This window comes from Schistocerca serialis, chromosome 3 (genome assembly GCF_023864345.2).
Source record: "Schistocerca serialis cubense isolate TAMUIC-IGC-003099 chromosome 3, iqSchSeri2.2, whole genome shotgun sequence".
NCBI classification, from domain to species: domain Eukaryota; kingdom Metazoa; phylum Arthropoda; class Insecta; order Orthoptera; family Acrididae; genus Schistocerca; species Schistocerca serialis.
In genome coordinates, this window is record NC_064640.1 from 821,633,737 (window position 1) to 821,655,054 (window position 21,318).

Consider the following 21,318-nt stretch of genomic DNA (forward strand, 5'->3'; position numbering starts at 1 on the left):
TGACCTTCAGGCACTTATATATGTTGTCTGATAGTTGTTTTCAGAAATCTGTAGCAGTATATTTACTCATATTATTATGATTCTTTGTTTGTCAGTTATGTATTAATACTGTCTGTTTCATGTTTTTCTTATAATACAACTAGTTTATAAACTGACAGTAGGATCTTAACTACTTAATGATCCATTTGGGCATCATAGGAGATATTCCTCAGAGTATAAATTGTATCATTCGACACTCCATTCTTAATACTATACCCGCATTGTTAGATTGTGAGTAGTAATTACTTAAAATGATTCTGTTGTTCAACACACTAGCTGGAAAAAATTGCAACATATCTCTGTTGTAATTAATCCAGAGACTGACAAAGGTGTTATGCACAATCCAGTAACAACAGTGTGACCACTGCCTATGTTTGGAATCAGCATGAATAACCACTCACAAACAGCAGGTGGCAGCGCCAGCAGGGGAGGGTATATAAAGTGTGTTGGGGAACATGGAAAACATTGCAGTCGTTATAATGTGGAAACAGAGCGGTTTATCTGACTTCCAGAAGGACATGATCATTGACTTTCAGGCCAAGGGTGGAAGAATTTCCAAAACAGCTAAGTTATGAAACTGTTTGTGTGCCATTGTGTTTAAAGTATACCGTGCATGGTAAAATAGGTGCTATACAAAACCAGCACAACGGTAGCTATAATGCAGCTGTGTAGATATGTATGGGTGAGCATCAGACTGCCCAGATAAACCCATGGCTACCAAAAATGTCTCCTCAATGACCGTTCAGCAAACATTGCTGTGTATGGTTCTCTGCAGCAGGTGCCTGGTTTGTGCACTCTTGCTAACTGGTGTTCATCGGCAACAAAGACTGGAATTAGCTCGCCAGCACTGCAGCTGGGTGTCCACTGAGTGGTGACAGGTTGCCTTTTCAGATGAATCACGTTTTATGCTCCATTGGACAGCTGGCCATTGGTGTGCACAGTGTGAATCATCTGAAAGCAAAGGGGTCCAGGCTGGAGGAGGGAGCTTTATGGTCTGGGGAATATATTCAAGGCATTACCCGAGTTATTTTGTCATTCTGAAAGGCACAGATGATTGATATAAGTATGCATCTAGCCTTGGTTACCATGTTCACTCATACATGCAGTTCGTTTTTTCCTTCACACAATGGCATTTACCAGCAGGACAATGTAATGTGTCACAGAGCTCACAGTGTGTGTGTGTGTGTGTGTGTGTGTGTGTGTGTGTGTGTGTGTGTGTGGTATGAAGAGCACCAGGATGAATTTACTGTACGCTCCTGGCCACCAGACCCTCTGGATTTAAACCCGGTTGATAATCTGTGGGACCACCTCGATCGAGCTGTTCTCGCGGTGGATTCTCAAGAGAAACCTGTCACATTCTGGCCATGGCACTGGAGTCTGCATGGCTCCATATCCGTGTCGTTACCCTCCAGAACTTCACTATCACTATTCCTGCATGTCTCGCAGTGGTCTATGCAGCAAAAGATGGTTATTCAGGCTTTCGACTGATGGTCACATTAATGTGACTGGACAGTGTATATGTAACATGTCAAAATTACAATCTTACTTTGGTTGCTATCTTTGCGAGCAATCTGTACAGAATTGGATCCTGACAAGGCAGCCAATTTGAAGAAGTTTTGGGCTTTAAAATTTTATACACATTTTTTGTGCAGGATAAAAAGACATAGCCACCAAAGAGTGGCTACAGATTTTATCAGGTAGTGCAATGGTTAAATACATCCATCCTGTATTATCACAGACATACTTCTATCTTCTAAATGCTGACTTCCTTTGGTGTAGTGCTTTGACATGTTTTGCTTGTAGAAGCTGTCAAGTGGGAATATGATTGCTGAAATAGAGAGAATGATTTGGTCTCGGTGACTTTTCACTCATTTTTTCACACTGTCCTATTACACAAAATGATTAAACTATTAGAGTTTTCCTTTTGAACATGTAACTAATAAGTACTCTCACAGTGGAATCAATACTTTGCAGTAACAAAACTCTTTGGCCCATTCACAAAATGTTCCTGCCCCTAAAAAAAATGAATTACAAATTTTTGATGCAGGTACCGAACTAATCTATGGGTAGCTTTTCTGATTCTGTAACTTTCGAGGAATTTGGTGGTAGAACAAAGCAATTTACAGGAATACTTATGTTGCGAATGCAAGATCCTGCTTTTAATGGGGTCGCATGTCAATTTAACAAGTTTTCCAGTGCTGCATCATATTTGTACTGTGAGTTTTTTAAGTGTTTCAAGTTATTTGATGGAAAAGAATAAGCTGTAGGCATTGACTCTACTGACGACCAGCCAGCTAGCTGTCAATCAACAATAAATATAGTGTTTGTATACAAATATGAAGCTTGTGGTTTGGTAGTAATGTAAAGCATTTCTTTATTTTTTGTTATTTGTTTCAGGCTTTGCTTCCACATGTGTACCTCCAGATACAGATCTGCGCACAATCCTGTGTGTCCCCTTAAATTTTTCGAAGTGTAGTCGTCGGGCACTGGCACATGCAGCGGAAGATGCAGGATTCGATGTTCTGCAAGTAATTAGTGAACCTATAGCAGCCTTGCTTGCTCAAGGCTATGGTGTTGAGTCCCCAGATGAGAGAGGGTGAGTGCTGTAATGCAGTATGTTATTCTTGGTGTTCGTGATAAGTTATGAAACAATCTGCATGATCTTTAGCTACTAAATGAGGTGTTCAACATTGTTAACATATATTTTAGGGCGAATATGCTGCTCATTATTGAAATTGTTGTTTCCACTATTGACTAGCCTACATAAGATTGGAGGAATGCATGTTTTCTCCTTAGACTTTACTCTGAGGGCTTTGGCCCCAAAACACTGCATAGCATGTGCACATAGGCTGATGTTTTCATCAATAGAGCTGATAAACATTCCACAGTGATACATTTCAGTGCTGTGTTTTGTGGGTTACATTTCTCCAAATAAATTATTAATTTCTTATTAACAGATGAAACTTTTATGTTAATATGTCAGTGGTTCAGTTTGTTGAGGAAATCTGCACAAATAGCAGTAAAATATTATTTTATAGTGAAGTGTATATGAGAAAGACATGTTTACTGTCGTTACATGAGCCCACATCAGTTGCTTTATCTTTTGACCCTGGGGTCAATGATCCTGCATGATCTAGACTACGGTCAGATTGCTCATTATTAGGTTTCCAATTTAACGCAGATGATGGATCTCCTCGGGGAAATAACAATCAGATCATAAAGGAAGTCCTTTGGATATCCCATATGTTTACTGTGGGAAGGTCTCGTCTGAGATACAGAAGCAGCTCTGCAGCCATCTGTTTAGTGCAATGGTTACAGCTGGTTGTAAGTAATGCTTGTCATCATCTTAGTTCCTTTTGGTGGTGAACAGGGTTACTGTCACTCGTCCAATGGAATCACAGTTCACAATTTGTTCATTCATGCCCAGTATTGATTGGAATCCTTGGTTTGGAGCCAGGTGGATTTAAACTAGAGGCTCCATTGATTTTTTGGTGATCTTGGGTGCAGATTCCTTGACTTAATCTGTATTGGATGTAGAATTTTAAAGTGCCTCCCTGAATTGGTTAGGCATGCAGTACCCGCAGAAAGGATTTCCTTCAATAGCGCAATATGAACAGTTTGCATCCTTTTTTTTTTTTTTAGATATATTACTTTGTAAGCCTGTTTACCTTTAGATGTTGAACACCAAAGAGCCATGATCACTTCACATGTATTTCATATTGAGGAGATCAAATAGCCATATAAGTCAACTGTGAAAATGAAAACTGAATATTAGGTAACTGGACAAGTATTCAAGGCAAGATCACTGAATTACTGTGACTTGCTTAAACAGCATTGCTTGTGTAGCAAGTGGAACAGAAAATTGGGTAAAACTAGAAACAAAATCTTAAATTCTGACTGGAATATATATGTGACAAGTCTCTTTTTGTGTAATGAGATAAATGCAGTCAACAATAGATAATTTGGGTAAAGTTAAGCCTTAAAGGTGGGCCAAAATTTCTTACTAAAACTATCTATTGGTGACACACTACATCAGTTGAGATGGCATGGAATGCTACGGAAGATTTGTGGAAAAATATTTCTGATAAATTACCTGATCATGTTTTAGCCATAGGAGAGGTTCCTGTTAGCCAGCCATGCATGACACAGGTGGCAGGGATGGCGGTTCAAGTGAAATTGTACTAAATATCTTATCTGAAAATTATCTTGGACAGCCAACTAAGTAGAATACATATGATGTAAGTATACAATATATGCTGTCAATAAAAAAATGTGAACTTTTCAATTCAGTGAAAATAAATGGATGAATCAACAAACACAGAGCTACAGCCGCATCATTGATCAGTGGTGTTGAATGAAAAGTTGTGCATGATGTGTCAATAAAATAACAAACTATCTGAGCAACTATTTACATCTGGGAAGGAGAATATTGATTAATTGGAGAAATTCACAAACCTTGTCAGAAACATGCTGGTTGAGTTTGTGTGATGGGATGTAGTGAGATGTGGGGAAGGACCCACCAAGGTTCAATGACAATATTACTCATTTAGCCCCTGAGGGCTCACAACTCTCGTGTCAGTACCTACCTGCTTGGCTACCATGGGGCCCCATGCTTTGCAGCATTACTTCGTTTCTGTCCTGCAAGCTTATACTTCCACTGTCCCTTTCTCCCTCTGCCTCTCCATTGTATGGTTTTCTTGATGCAGACCCAGCTCAGATCTCGTTTGTGACTGGGATTAGAGTTTCCGCTTTTTTTTGTTTTCTACAACTTTTCATTAAGTAAAGACATAGTCCCCGTTGTTAGGTTTGACCTGCCATCAGTTTTCAGATTCTCCAGAAATGTTTACCATGCAGGGAAGGTCACCCAATGCAGTGTAAGCTCCAGCATGGTGGCCATCCTGTCATGGTGGTCATCAAATAGCTGCACAGTGGTAGCCCCCTGGCCACGTGGGTATCGTATTGTTGGTGTCTGAGCTGAAAACTTCCCATGTATGCCAAGGTTTATGTGCATGTGCCCATTGTGACTGGGACACGGGGACTCCGAGCAACGGATTACTGGTCACGTAGCCATTTTCTGCGGCTGGGTGGCGCACATGGCAAGAGCCCCCATTCGAAGTGGGTGGCACCATGGCGGATGAGCCGCAAATGAATCGGATGAAGTTATCTTCCGCCGGTAGCTGTATGATTCCAGCAGTCTCTATGGAAGGAAAGTACTATTTAAGTGCAGAGAGATATGACCATAAAATGTTTCCTTCCATAGGGCTAAGTGGCAAGCAGAGAAATATCCCCCCCCTGTCCCCCCAATAATTAGTTTGCTCAAGGATTGATGGGGATTCCTTCTTGGCTACAGAACCCTTCTTCTTTGTGGAGAACATAGAAGTCAAGCTTGGGGAAGTGGCAGCCATTTCTAAAATGAAAAGTGGGTCAATTTTGATCAAAACAGTATCCTCTGCCCAATCACGGGTGCTACTAGCTCTTAACAAGGTGGGTGACATACCGGTGACTGTCACTCCCCATAATAGTCTAAATATGGTTCAGGGACCTGCTCTTACAATCTGATGCTGAGCTATGCACCAACTTGGAGTGCCAGGGTGCACACTTTGTTAGTCATGTACATTGGGGACCAAAGGACAACAGTGTCGCTACCAGTGCCTTCATGTTGGCCTTTGATGGTGATTCATTACCTGAAAAGGTCAGGGTGACATTATACCGAAGTGATGTGAAAGAAAGCGTCACTCCTATGGACGCCTGCCCAGATGGACTCTCAGCCGTGTTGACTGGGATGCTTTTGCCTCTTTTGTTGCCCTTGGCTCCCCACTGCATGGAGATATTGATGAGGCAGTCCAGAATACAACTACAACCATTATTTGAGCAGCTGATTTTGGCGATTCCCTGTTCCTTCTGTGCACCCCGACAGAAGACAATACCTGGATGGTCATCAGAAATTGCAGAGGCCATTAGAGATCGTAGGCGAGCTCTCCAGCACCATAAGTGGCACCCATCGATGGAGCACGTTATTGCCTTTCAGTGGCTCCATGCCTGGGTCTGCCATCCAATAAAACGATGGAAACAAGAATGCAAGGAACAGTACGCTTCAACCATCAGACCGTGAACCTTCCCTTCATAGGTTTGAGCCAAGGTCAGATGTATCTACAGATACCAGACACCTGCAGGTGTACCTGGTGGTGTTCCGTTGAATGGTGCCATCTACACTAACACAGATGCCACATTTTTCTCTGTATTATGCTAGAGCCTCTGAGTCTGAGAACTGTCAACCCTTTTTTGTGTCCTAAAAAAGTGAGTAGAGCAAAAGCAGTTATCTTTTACTGCACACCACCTGGATCCGTATAATGCTCCATTCAGTGAATGGGGAGTTGTCAGTGTCCTAGCCCACTGCCCCAGGATCGGACCACATCCTCAACCAGATGATCAAGCACCTATCTGTGGATTGTCAGTGTCATATCCTTGCCATCTTTAACTGCATCCTGGAGTGAGGGCGACTTCCCATTGCAACAGCGACAAATCATCATCATCCCAGTACTGAAACAGGGCAAGCACCCTCTAGAGATGAATAGTTATTACCCAGTTAATCCCACCAGTGTTCTCTACAAGTTGTTTGAATGCATGGTGAGCTGGCGGCTGTGTTGGCTCCTTGAGTCTCGGGGTCTTCTGCCTCCATCCCAGGGCGGTTTTTGCCGAGGTGACTCTATACTGAAAATCTGGATTGCCTGGAGTCTGCCATCCAAACAGCTTTTGTCCAATATCAACACCTTATAGCCATCTTCTTCGACCTGAAAAAGGCTTAAGACCCCACATCCTAGCTACTGTACACATCTTCTTATCCCACCATACTTTGCAGGTTCAACTTGCTGCTTCCCACAGTACCACCCCCCACCCCCCTCCCCTCCTCCCCCAATCCGACGAGAGAATGGGGTACCACAGGGCTCTGTTAGTATGGATGTCGCTGAACATCGACTGCAAGGTGCCATAGGAAAGGCGCAGTCATGGGACCTCACCCATGGCTTTCAAAACTCATGTTATGCACTTCTGTCAACATTGTAGTGTTCACCCACAACCAGAACTTTACCTCAACAGCCAACTACTCAATGTGGTGGGAACATTTTGGTTTTTTGGACTGGTCTTAAATCCTAAGTTGACGTGGATTCCCCATCTATGCTAGATTGATCGAAAGTGTTAGCTGCACCTTAATAGTCTTCACTGCCTGAGTAACACCAGCTGGGATGCATATCGTACTACCTTTCCACAGCTTTACAAAGCCCTGATACAATCCCGTCAAAACACCGGAATCCATCCCCCGCAACAGCAGTCCAGATCAAGGATTACAATCGCAATCCACATCCTGTCTCTCCTCTCTGAACTCCAGTTGTTTCCTCTATCACCTCTCCTCCAGGCCCATTCACTACACATTCATGGTGCATCCCTCGGCCACAGCGTTGTCTTGACCTATCACCAGATCTGAAAGACTCGGTTCCTTCTGAGGCCGTCTGCCACCAATTTTTAGCCATTCTTGTCATATCTTGGGGTTCAGAAGTAGTCTGTACTGATGATTTAATGGGTGCTGGTCATGTGGGCTTCGCTTATACTCGCATGTGACACTGAACTGTGCTCCCTGCCAAATGGTTGTAATGTTTTCACTGCGGAGTTGGTAGCCATCTCTCGTGCTCTTGAACATATTAGTTTCTGCACCGGTGGATCCTCTCTCATCTTCAGCAACTCCTTGTGCAGTTTGCATCTCTTGACCAATGTTACCTTCACCGTCCCTTGGTAATTGCTATCCAGGGTTCCCTGTATGTCTGGACCCCAGGCCACATCAGGATCCTGGGAAATGAACTTGCTGGTAGCCTGGCCAAACTGGCTACCGTAAACTGATTTGTGATGTTGGTATTCCAGTAATGGACCTCTGATCGGTATTATGCCATGAAGGTTAGGGAATCAGGAATGGCTCACTCTGACTTTGCCAAACAAAATAGGGTGATGAAGGAGACTACAAATCTGTGGAGGTCCTTCATGTGGGCCTCTCTCAAAGACTTGATCGTCCTTTTGCTGGCTGCGTATTGGCCATACTTGGCTAACTCTCGGTCATCTCTTCTGTCGCAAAGACCCACCTCTCTGTCATTGTGGTTCCCATTTGCTGCTGGTCCACATTTTGCTGGACTGTCCGAACTTAGCCACCATGCAGTGGGCTCTTAATCTCCCTCGCGCGCTGTATCTGGTGTTAGGAGACAGTGCCTCAGTGGCTGACTTAGTTTTATGTTTTATTCTTGAAGGGAGCTTTCACCGCTCTCTTCAAGGTAGGTCCACTTACCCATATTGGCCCATTGATGGGTTGGCAGAACACTCTTTGCCTCCTCTGCCAAGTCTGTGCTGTGGCTATCTGGGCATTGTGGTGCAGCCTGGTCCTCACCTTACCTGCTCTTTTACATTTGGTCAGGAAACAGCTAATGGTCAAAGGTTGATGACAGTTAGCACAAAGTGATGGTGGGTCACCACTTGACAAATGACGATGGCTAAAAAGACAGTACCCAGTACGTAACCTAGCTAAAATCAGCTCCTTGCGGCGAAAGGGCTGAGAGAGGAGATCGGCCAAGCTTCTGGGAGATGTTTCATTCCCTGGAGTTTGTTCCCATGAATGGAAGACCAATTTTAATGTCAAAGTGACACCACCTTCTGATAAAAGACAACATGGAGATCATCGGAAGGAATGGAAGAACTAGCTGGATGATGTAGGAGGACTGCAGACTTGGCAACAGTGTCAGCAGCCTTGGCAACAGTGTCAGCAGCTTTGTTTCCTGTCAGACCATCCATCAAGACAGAGCAAGTGGAAGCTTTCTTTGACCTGTTGCACTAAGGGATAGACAGTGTACAGCATACAGAGGCTCTGAAAATCACTGAGAGAATCCGAGCAGATGACGAAATTGAAAAGCCTGTGTCGCTGGATGTACCGTGTGGCCTGATACACAGCAAAGAGCTCTGCTGTTAATACTGAGCAGTGTTCTGGAAGCAGATATCGAAAATGGTCGGTGGCAATGATCAGGCATACCAGACACCATGGTCATTCAGAGAGCCAACAGTGTACACAAAGGTAGCATCACTAAGTTCCGTGCAAAGGTTGATAAACTTACACCGATAGATCGAATCTGGAGAAGTTTCCTAAGGAAGCGAATCAAGTTCAAGGTGAACATGGGCCACCACAGAAAGTCAGGGTGGTGAAGGGTACACATCCTTCGGGAAAGTGGCAGATAGCGTGAAGTGAGGCTGCTGGAGCAGTAACCAAAAGTGAACTCCAGGAGGTAATGGAGAAGAGGGACCCACCTACTGGCGGTCAAATGAGCCGTTGAAGGAGGTGACATAAGATGAGTGGCCAGGTATGGCAGACAAATGGCATGTGTATCTGCTGAGGAGAACATCATGTCGTTATGACCGCAGTAGTGAGGCAGCTTCTGCATAGAGACTTTCAACTGGGCTGGTGTAAAAGGTGCCAGTGGCCACATGCATTCGATGGTGGTAGATTGTATTTAGACAGTGTAAGATGGATGGATGTGCAGATGCATAAACGGAGCATCCATAGTCTACTTTCAAAAGGCCAAGGGATCTGTACAAACAGAGGAGGGTGGTCCAGACCACTCCCCAGGAAGTACCACTGAGGACCCGTAGAACACTGACGGACAGGGTACAGCGGGCAGCCAGGTAAGACATGTGGGAGGACCAAGAAAGTTTCTATCAATCATGAGCCGCAGGAATTTCGTAGTTTCAACAAACGGTAGAGCAACAGGCCCAAGACCGGGTGATCAAAAAGTCAGTATAAATTTGAGAACTGAATAAATCACGGAATAATGTAGATAGAGAGGTACAAATTGACACACATACTTGGAATGACATGGGGTTTTATTAGAACAAAAAAAAAAAATCCAAAAGTTCAAAAAATGTCAGGCAGATGGCGCTTCATCTGATCAGAATAGCAATAATTAGCGTAACAAAGTAAGACAAATCATAGATGATGTTCTTTACAGGAAATGCTCAATATGTCCACCATCATTCCTCAACAATAGCTGTAGTCGAGGAATAATGTGAACAGCACTACAAAGCATGTCCGGAGTTATGGTGGGGCATTGGCGTCGGATGTGGTCTTTCAGCATCCCTAGAGATGTCGGTCGATCACGATACACTTGCGACTTCAGGTAACCCCAAAGCCAATAATCGCATGGACTGAGGTCTGGGGACCTGGGAGGCCAAGCATGACGAAAGTGGCAGCTGAGCAAACGATCATCATCAAACGACGCGCACAAGAGATCTTTCACGCGTCTAGCAAAATGGTTTTTTTTTTTTTTTCTTCGGTTATAATAAAACCCCATGTCATTCCAAGCATGTGTGTCAATTTTTACCTCTCTATCCACATTATTTCATGGTTTATTAAGTTTTCAAATTTATACTGACTTTTTGATCACCCGGTATAAAGAAGGTGGAAGAAACCCATTGTGCAGCCAGAAATTCATACAAATGGTTTTGTCAGTGGAAAAGCGAAAGCCATTGTTGATGCTGCATGAGTAAAGACAATGAGACAATGCTGAAGACTTCACTCAAGGAGACAAGTCCATGGGGAACTGCAATAGGTGGCAAAATCGTCAACAAAAAGGGACCCGGAAATACCCAGCGGGAGACAGGCCATAATAGGGTCAATGGCAATAGCAAGGACAACGAATGTCAGGATGGACCCCTGAGGCATCCAATTTTCATGGATAAAAGTGTCCTACAAGTCACATTCCACACGTGCTTTGAGAAGTCTGTCTTTTAAAAATTCCTGAAGGAAACGTGGCAGGCAGACTGGAAAGCCCCACATGTAAAGAGTACAGAGGGTACCGGTCCTCCAGCTGGTGCCGAAGGATTTCTCCAGATCAAAAAGCACGTCCACCGTCAGTTATTGTTGCAGAAAACTGTTCATGACATGGGTTGCCAAAGTGGTGAGATGGTCAACTTCAGAATGGCACGCCTGAAATCCACACTGTGCAGTCGTTAGTAATTTGCGAGACTTGAGTCACCATACCACCCGGGCATTAATCATATGTTCTAAACCTTGCAAACATAGCTAGTGAGGGAAATGGGGTGGTAGCTAGAAGGAAGGTCTTTGTCCTTACTGGGCTGAGGAATGGGTATGATGAAGGCTTCATACCAGCGTCTGGGGAGCATGCCATCTACCCAGATGTGGTTGTATGTATTAAGCAGAAAATGTTAGCCCGCAAGAGAAAGGTGCTGCAACATCTGAATGCGAACATCATCCGGCTGTGGGGTGAAAGATAGGGATACAGTGAGAGTGATCAGCTCCCACATAGGAAAGGCTGCATTGTAGCATTTAAAATTCTAAGAGGAGAAGGGTATTACCCAAGCCTCCTCCATTTGTTTCCAATGGAGGAAGGTAGGGCGGTAATGGGTGGAGCTTGAAATATTTGCAAAATAGTGGCCCTAGGTGGTGGATATAGCAATGGGTTCCACAATGACATCATCTGCTCCGATCAGGCCAGAAATTGGTGAATTGACCTTGGGCCCAGAGAGTCGTTGGAATTTAGCCCACACAATGGAAGACAGAGCGGAACTGTTAAAAGAATTAGTAAATGAAATCCAGTTAGCTCCTTTGGCATCCCAAAGAGGGTGATGACACTGCGCACGCGACTGTTCACATCAAATGCAGTTCTCCAGTGTTAAAAATGCTGAGAGTGTGTCTCTGCACATGAATTGTCACGGTACGCGTCAGTCCACCAAGGACTGTGACATGATGTGGTAAAGTGGAAGTGTGAGGAATGGAACAGTCTGCAGCGGTAAGGATAACGTTTGTAAGGTCATCACAACTGGGGAAATGTCGTTTGTCAAAGGTCACCAGGGAGGAGTAAAGCCTCCAGTCTGCCTTTGAAAGCTGCCAATTAATTTAGTAAGTAGATGAGGGAGGAGTCGGCAGATAGGATGTGGTGAAATGGTTGCTCAAGTATGTCTAAAAGGGAACACACCACTCGAGACGACGGGCAAGCTGGGCAGTGCAGAATGAGAGGTCCAAATGGGAATAAGAGTGTGTCGAGTCTGAAAGGAACGTTGGTGCTCCAGTGTTAAGGCAGAAGAGGTTGAGTTGATCGAGAAGGTCAGCCGAGAGGGCACTTTACGGACAGGTTCACAAAGAGCTGCAAAGGGGGTGATGCGCATCAAAGTCACTGAGCAGCAAAAAGATTTGGGACTTTCCCAACGAGCTAGAGGAAGTCTGCCCTGCTGAAACCGAATGACAGGGATTTAGGCGGTACAAAGAGAAAAGGTGAAGCGAGGAAGGAGAATGCGGACTGCAACAGCTTGCAGCCGGATGTTGAGTGAGAGGGTTTGACTACGAATGTCATCACGAATAAGCAGCACGACTCCACCACGAGATGGATTGCCGTCCTTGGCCATATGTTCCTTTTTTCATAAACATTTTCTTCTCCGGAGAGCAAAAAAAAAAAAAAAAAAAAAAATTACTGATAGAAAGAAAATTGGCTTGATATTGTCTACATTGTCTCCATAAGTTATAAAGTGATTGAGTCCCCTGTTCAGCATGTCTTTGAGACAGAGTACCTCTAACATAATTTGTACAGGTCATTTCCAGCCTAATTGATACTTTTTATTTACAGACGAGTCTTTCCACTATTTTAATAACTGATTAAATGTTCATGCTTTTGTTGGGTAGCTGCAGAAAAGAAGGCTGTCTCAAAACACGAACCATGATGAGATGTAATATGATGAGCAGCCACCTACTACTGTCAAACTTCTTTCACTACTTGCATTATAGTTTTAATTTTGTTTAGAGGTCTACTTACTGTGTTGATGCAATGAATTGTTTTATCCTGTATTTTTGTAGAGCTCTTGCCAGATATGCTCTGCAGTATTAGATTTAAATGCCTATGTTGCAATAGGACCCATATCTCTAAATCTGTTGTTTGCTGTTGTGGAATGTGAGTCTGTTTCAGTGTTGGGGCCACTCCTGTTCCTTATTTATATAAATGATATGCCGTCTAGTATTATGGGTAACTCTAAAATATTTCTGTTTGCTGATGACGCTAGCTTGGAAGTAAAGGATGTTGTGTCCAACATTGACCTAAGTTCATGGTTTGTAGAAAATAAATTAACTCCAAATCACAGTAAGACTCAGTTTTTACAGTTTCTAACACACAATTCAACAAAACCTGACATTTTAATTTCACAGAGTGGGCATATTTAGTGAAACTGAACAGTTAAAATTTCTAGGTGCTCAGATAGATAGTAAACTGTCGTGGGAAGCCCACATTTAGGATCTTGTTCAAAGACTTAATGCTGCCATTTTTACTATTGGAACAATATCTGAAGTGAGCGATCATTCGACACAAAAATTAGTCTACTTTGCTTATTTTCATTCGCTTGTATCATATGGTGGTATATTTTGGGGTAAGTTCTTGTTGTATTGTAGATTGCATTTACTTAAATTTATGGATTGACTTTTTTTGGGTTCATATACATTTTATTTTTATCTATTATTACTTTTATGTTGTAATTTCATGTACTGACATGTTCCATGACCTGGGAGATTTTCTCCTCAGTTTGGTCCTATGGAACTTGACATGTAAATAAAATTAATTTGAATGTTGATTTTTGTGCATCATTATCTGACAGGCCATTACTAAATTTGATCACAATGTGCTTCTCAATTTGAAGACAAGCTATTGAAAACAATACGTATGATCCTGCGACTATTTCCCCACGCTCTAGTTGCAAAGTGTGACATCTTTATCAGATTGGAAGTTTATTAATGTTATTTTTGCTGTAAATTAGTCAAAAATATAATATTGAAATCTTTACCAAATTAATTTGATGTGTATCTTATAAACTGAGATTGACAAAGTCCTAAGTCTGGAATGTAAAGCCATCTCACCGAAGTGAGAGGTGAAGTGAAAACTATACTTAAAAATAACCCATCTTTAATCCAGTTTCTAAAAATATGGATTGTACCTAGTAAGATGTCCTAGGTCTTTGAGGCATGTGGTTTACAATATATCATGTGAGTTTGGAGTGAATTATTACAACAGTGTAATCACATTATTGATGAACAGTGCAAGAAACACTCCAAAATGTATAACTAAGACGTTGTGAGAAACCATTCATTGCAAAGCATGGTGTTACCAACACACACAAATTATTATTTGACAACACTGAAATCCTGGCACACACCTTGTGTTACTGGGATTCATTTATCAAGAAAGCAGTGGAGATCCACAAGTGTCCTAAATTTTTTAATGGAGTTGATGGCGTCACCTGAATCCCAACATGGTGGAAAGATCTAGAAAACAATATAAACCCCATACTAATGTGAGTGGCTGATCTGTTTCCTTATCATTGTTGTGGTATTATTGGTAAAGCGAGCATAAGCATGAGCATGAGCAGTACTAAAGAAAGCACGAGAGCTTTAAATCTGACAGATATGTGTTGACTAGAGTTTGTTTACATCTTACAGTTTGTCATACCAAGGTATTAAGGAGACATTTTGGGAACTTGCTTACCTGTTTTACCTGTTTTGGTGAATTTCAGTAGTTGTTTCTGTTCGAGTGAGTGTATGTTCAGTGAATTCTGGAAGTAGTCAAAGTTACAGGTTTTTAGTTATTCCAAGATAGATACCAGAGACTATATGCTCATTTCATTAACAATGTATCAAGTTACATCTTAATTTTAATATTTGGTGGCTAAAATCTGCTTCATTTTAAATGATCAAGACTTTTTATTTAAAAAAAAAATTACACGGACATGATCAAATCTGGTAGAAGTAATATTGCTGAATATATTGCTGTGTTAGTCTAGAACAAAATTAGGTAAGTAGAACCCAACAACATACAGATACTAACTTTATATAAATTAATCCATTGAGTAGGAGGAGTTGTCAAACAGAAATTATTTCAGTTGTTTTTAAAACTTTTATTATGTGCCTGCACCCTTAATTTGTAGGTGATGTTTTCAAATATTTTTACAGCTGAGTAAGTTAAGTTGTGAATAGTGGAGGCAATTCTTGTTCCAAGTGTTAGACTTACAAACAATACTACTATTTTTAAATTGTGCCTGATGCCTCACAACAAACTTCATAAGAGAGGTTGTTAGGATGCCTAAATTTTTAAACAATTGCCTTCATGAAGTTTGAGGATGACCACCAGATATCCTTACAGAATATTTCTGTATGATGAATACTTAGTGTCTGTATGTAGAATTGCCTCAAAAAACTATTTCCAGTCACATCAATGAATGACAGTGTGCAAAGTAAGCTGGTTTTTTAATGCTAGCATTAAAAAAATCAGCAATTACATGTAGAGAAAATGTTGCTGAATTCAAGCATTTTAAGAAATCTGTAATATGTGATTTTCTATTCAAGTTTTGGTCTATATGTGCACCTAGGAATTTTGAGCAATTGATTTTACATGCTTCCCATCTCCCAGTGCTCTATTATTGTTGCTGGTGATATATCTTGCCTTGTACAGATTTCAGTGAAGTGTATGTTTTCTAAGTAATATTCCGAGAATCAAAATATTTTAGCATTTCTTTTATTGATCAGTCTGTTGTCACACCTCTGAAGGTCTTGATTGTGATTGTTGCATTATCATCAAAGAACACCATTTCTGCTTTATTACTGTAAGGTGGAAGATCATTTATACATATCATGAACAAGAGTTTTCCCAGAATTGAACTCTATGGAATGCCTGTAATAATTTGTCCACACTCAGGGGGAGATTCATCATTAAAACTTCATGAGCTATCTAACATGGCCATTTTCTTCCTGTCAGTGCAGTATAAATTCAACCACTTAAAGCATTGCACCTTGAAAACTGAACTTTTTAAGTTTATCCAAAACAATGTTGTGATTTACAAAATCAAATGTCATACATACATCACAAGAACGTCCTGGTAGGTATTGACTCGCCAGTCAGATATTTCAGTATGTGGTCAGTGAAACGGTAGATGCCATATTTAGTGGAGAGACTCATCTGGCATTCAAATTTTGACTGACAGTATATTTGTAGATAGGCATGACCATTCTTCAATACATTACCTTTTGCAGCAACTTTAGAAAATGTTCATAGTGAAATTAGTCATTAGTTATTAACGTCTGTCCTATTACCTTTCTTAAAAAGTGTTCTAATATTGTTTGGCTTTGGCTGGTCTTGAAAGATACCTTGTGAAAGTGATGCATTAGAAATATGGATGTAAACATCAGCTGTAACTGAAGTATATGCTTTTAATATTTTGCTTGAAATACTATCATCCTTATGGGAAATTCTTACTCGTGAGAGTTAAAATCCTGGTATCTATTGAAGAAGTTGGAGTGATCTGAAATTTATGCTTGTGATACTGGTTATTGCATATGCTGCAATGCTTTTTCCTTTCTTGAATTTTATGTGATTGGCTATTCGAGAACTGACAATAGTACTGATGATGTATAGGATAGGTGGGCAACCAGTTGCCTGCAGGCCGGATTCGGCCCATCATTGGTTTCAGTTTGACCTGCAGAAGAAATTTTTGGAGAGTGTGAGGCGCTCACATTGTACTCCATCCAAGACCTATTTTTGGATATTTCTGCTGATGCTCACCTTGCCTCGGGTTTGCAACTCGTGACACAGACCACTGTCAGTTTTGCTTACTCTGCACATGCATAATGCAATTATACCACCGCTGACTCCCCCCACATGTTACTTATTGCGTACTGCCTACATCTGTGTTACACATTGATGGATTGTAAACATTGGTAACAGGTGACAATGACATGAAAACTACTGACTACTCAGGAAATGTGCTGATTTAAATGGCAGCAGGGTGCCATTCATAGTGGTGTGTCACTCCCATAAACATTGTCACAGGTGCTACAGTTGTCACTTCCTGCACCTGAAGCACTACTATTGCATCACTTGAAAAGTGGTCTGTGAGCTTAAGTAATTATGTGAATTAGGCCCGCAGGTTACCCGTGCCTATCCTACAGCAATGTAGGAGTGTCTGGGGGTGGCACCTAGTAGCTCGAATTCGATTTCCTGTCTATATGGGCGAGAAAATTGAAAGCATGAGTTTCAACTTTTGATTTGTCACAATTAAATAATTTTCGTTTTAGGAAAACCTTGTGATCAGATGTGCTGTGCAGTTCTACACTGTTGCATAGTAAATAAGCTATATGCTTTTAAAATATCGGAACAGGCATGAAGCAGGATTGAAGACTTGCTTGCAAATAAGAGTCCACTATGTTGTTAGTAAAGGGATCCACAGATAGAAATAAAGTAGCATCCTGTGTACTGAATGGAAGTGCAGTAGGAATATTATTAGAACTGTGGGGGGGGGGGGGGGGGTGTTGCAAGTCGTTTCTGGATAACTCCCTTGGTAGAGCATTTACCCATAAAAGGCAAAGGTTCCTACCAGTTCAGATCTTAATTTGGCTCACAGTTTTAATCCACCAAGAAGTTTCAGTAGGATTACTGTTCACTTTATTGTGTTATGTTGTGCCAGATAATACTGACATTAGGAAATTGTTACAAATTCCAGAAAGACTTGTAATTTATCAGTACTTGGTGCAAAGACTGATTACTGACTGTCAGTATAAATAAATCTAATATTGTGCTTCTAGATAAATGAAAAGTATAATAATGTTTGAGTACCCAATCAGTGATCAGTCATAGAAATCAGGATGTAGAGTTCATGTGCTTAGTGATATAAGGTGGAATAGACACAAAAATCTGACTTTGGGGAAATCAGATGCCAGCCAGGCTTTTATTTGTTGAAAGGATTTGTAGGAAGTGCAATTTATTCACAAAGGAGCTCACCTATGAAACCTTCATTTGACCAATTCTTTGGCAATTTGGTGTCCTTACCAAGTTGGGTTAATGGATGAGATTCAAATAAGAGGTTTACAATTTACATTTGTTTAACCATACCAAGAACATCACAGAAGTGCTTAATAAATTGTTCCAATACAGGGTTGCCCTCAGGAAGTAGTACTTTTCATTTGGTTATTACGAAGTTTAGCTTATATTTAGACCAGTATAACTTATAGGTAGCTGTTCTACACACGTTACCATTATTGAAAATCCAAACAAAAGTTTATTTCATAAAATGTACATCATTGGTGATACATTGCTAAAGAGGTTTGTGGAAGGTCCTTGTTGAATTCTCAACTATTTCTTGAAGAATTTTCTCTGTGTCTTTATGTATCATGGCTTTCAATTGATCAGTATTGTGGAGCCATGAAAAAAGCTTTTTTCTTAAGGTGATCCCACAGAAAAAAATTTGCTGCCGAAAGATCAGGTGCTCTCACTAGCCATGGGATAACACTGAATCATAATAGTAATCGATGTGTAAAGTGGCACCTCAGTTTAGTAATTGAGTTAAAAGCCCCATCTTTCTCAAACCATATTGTGTTTAGATGAAAACTTCCCTGCACTGTGTGGACTGAAGAAATTATTGATAAAGGCCGCATACTGCTCAGAACTGACACGTACTGACTTCCCATTGTTGTTGTCTTCAAAAAAATATGGCCCAATGATTCGAGTGAACTGTCAAAAAGCACACCAGATGATGACATGTGAGCTATCCTGCAACTTTTCATGAATGAGCTACAGATTTGTGTCTAGAGTAATATTGAAAGATTGATTTATTGATAAAACCTATTCATATGAAAGTTTGCTTCATCAAACATCACGAGATTCATCAGAAATACCTCTTACTGGTCAATTCTATCCAGTAACATTGCGTGGAAATTGTACCAACTCACTTTTATCTCCCTGCTGTAACTGTTGAGCCACTTGCATCTTATAAGGAGGAAACTTCAAATCCTATTTCACAATCCCCAGCAAAGACGTGTGAAGGATCTGTGATGGTCTGGAATGGTGACAGACTGATCACTGTGGGCTTTGTTGCAGAGCTGCATGAAATCATTGGATATTTACTGGCATTCAGATTGTCATTTCAGGTCCCTTATGTTTCACACTGGCTCCACAGTCTGTCTTACACCATTGTTTCATCTGTCTGGAACATGGAAAAGGCAGACTCTACCATGGAGCATAGACTGCTGCAATGCTCTGCACGTGACATAACTCCCCTATTGCCTCAGTATGCATATGCACTGGCCAGTGTTCCATACTGAACTGAATGGCATATGATGTGGACCTGATTAGATGCAGTAGATGGTGTGAATAATCTACACCTTTGCAGGGTGGCCAATTGAAGATATACTATTTCCTGTGGGCCAACCTTTATAAGTATTTTATAGAAAAAAGAAATTAAACAAATTTTCTTTAAATATCTGAGCTAGCAGGGGGAAAAAGTGGCTAATATGGTGGTCTGACATTCAAGAGGTCAGTTTTTCAAATCCCCATATGGCCATCCAGAGTTTTATTTTCTGTGGCTTCCCTAAATCTCTTAAGACAAATCTCAGGATGGCTCCTTTGAAAAGGACACTGCTGATTGCCGATTTCCTCCCCCCCCCCCCCCCCCCAACCAATCCAAGCTTTTGTTCCTACTCTGATGACTTTGCCCTTGAGAGGACATTAAATCATAATTTTTGGTCCTTTTAAGTATCTTCACAGAGATTAAAAAATGTTACTTGCTCTTTTCATGTCAAAAATTGTGCAGTGGTTGTAGGTTGTGGCACTTGAATAGATGGCATATTTCTTGATTTTTGGAAACTACAATATATTAACAATTTTGCATTTAGCATATTGTACATTTGATGAGTTTATTGGAACATCATTTATTTTTTTCTGTGTGTTTGGTATATGTGATAGACTGTTTCTGTTTATACTGCACATGAGAATCTCAATAAACAATTTAAGCAGCACTTACAGACAGTCCCTTGCTTTGTAGTTTATCAATAAATACTCTCCTTAGAAAACAGAAGTGAAATTGTGTATCTATAGAAGATTATTATTATACACAATGTCTTACGATAGTCTGTAAATGAGGATGAATGGACTGCCTTGAAACATATTGTTGATAAATTCCTGAGTTCAGTTTCCAAATACTGATATAAGAAGCAGTTTCAGGTAAAAGGGCATATGAAACTACTAGTGTATAAAACAAATTACAGATTGCTATTCATTGAGAGAATATTGAAAGTGTTGATTCGCCAATGGTGAGGCTGGATTTGAAATCCCAGTGCTGCCCATGTCCCATTCTAACCAGCTCTGATAAATGTTTGACAAATTTAGTAATTACTGCCATGTTACAGTATTTGAAGTGGTTGTGCAGTTTGCTTATACTGTAATACAGTGCTAAAATTTGGAGATGTTTTTCTATTGCTTTGTTGAAATTGTCGTGAAATGTACTGCTTACTCATCCAATACTGTTTAGGGGGAAAAAAATTGGAACACACCAGAAAGCAGGTATCTTACTGTGAATGGTCAGTCCAGTGGAACTATAGAAAGGAACTAAAAATTATCTGCATTCTCAGCCAGTTCATAATGAATCATTTGGTTTTGTTTACCTGGGCTTATAACCTGGGAATGCATATTCGATTGTTGCTGTTTACGCTAGGTATTATCAGAAATAATTGGTAGGCTTTGCTGTATTGTTGAAATTTGCAATACTGCCTGTATTTACTGTGTGGCTTTAAAAGTGATAACTGCACAAACAGTCATGTTGTATATTGCCACAGTTAGTTACTTTAAATTTGCTCACACTTTTCTCAGTCCACAGTTGTGGAGAATGTTATATGGGAGAATCAATGCAAAACTGGATGAGCCAAGTATTAAACAATGCGTGGTCTTTTGTGTGACTTTACTTCTTGACACAGTCTCTTAAATCTCTTAAATTCAGTGAATATTTCCTGCACTGCTCTTGAACTTCAAATTTTTTGAATGGAAGCTCTTCAAAAGAGCGATGTGCAACAGTCACCAAATTGTAATATGGCAGAAATGTTTTTAGGAGCTGGGATTTTGTGCAGATTGTGGCACATAACAGGCAAAGGTGAAATTAAATTCAGCATAATGTTGATGCTATAATGTGTCTGTAAACTGAACAGTAACAAAGTGAGTCCCCACTCTGTGTACACAGCTACATCATAAGTCTGTTTTGCAAAATCATACTGCTCCTGCCAGATTGTCCCTTTGAATTAGTGGTGATGCAGATGGACCCAAGGAGTGTTCATTTTATATTAACACTATATGTTTTTTTGTTGTTGTTGTAGTCTTCAGTCCAGAGACTGGTTTGATGCAGCTCTCCATGCTATTCTATCCGGCGCAAGCTTAATCTCCCAGTACC

At 40.9% G+C, this 21,318-nt stretch overlaps 1 protein-coding gene across 2 annotated transcripts in view; it reads left to right on the forward strand.

Moving 5' to 3' along the window:
- Positions 1–21,318, forward strand: part of LOC126470746 (heat shock 70 kDa protein 14-like) — a 198,284-nt gene that overhangs the window by 97,507 nt on the left and 79,459 nt on the right. For both annotated transcript variants that reach the window (XM_050098752.1, XM_050098753.1), the window contains exon 4: positions 2,437–2,635. In XM_050098752.1, coding sequence (XP_049954709.1) covers positions 2,437–2,635 — 199 coding nt within the window. The remainder of the gene's footprint in view (positions 1–2,436; positions 2,636–21,318) is intronic.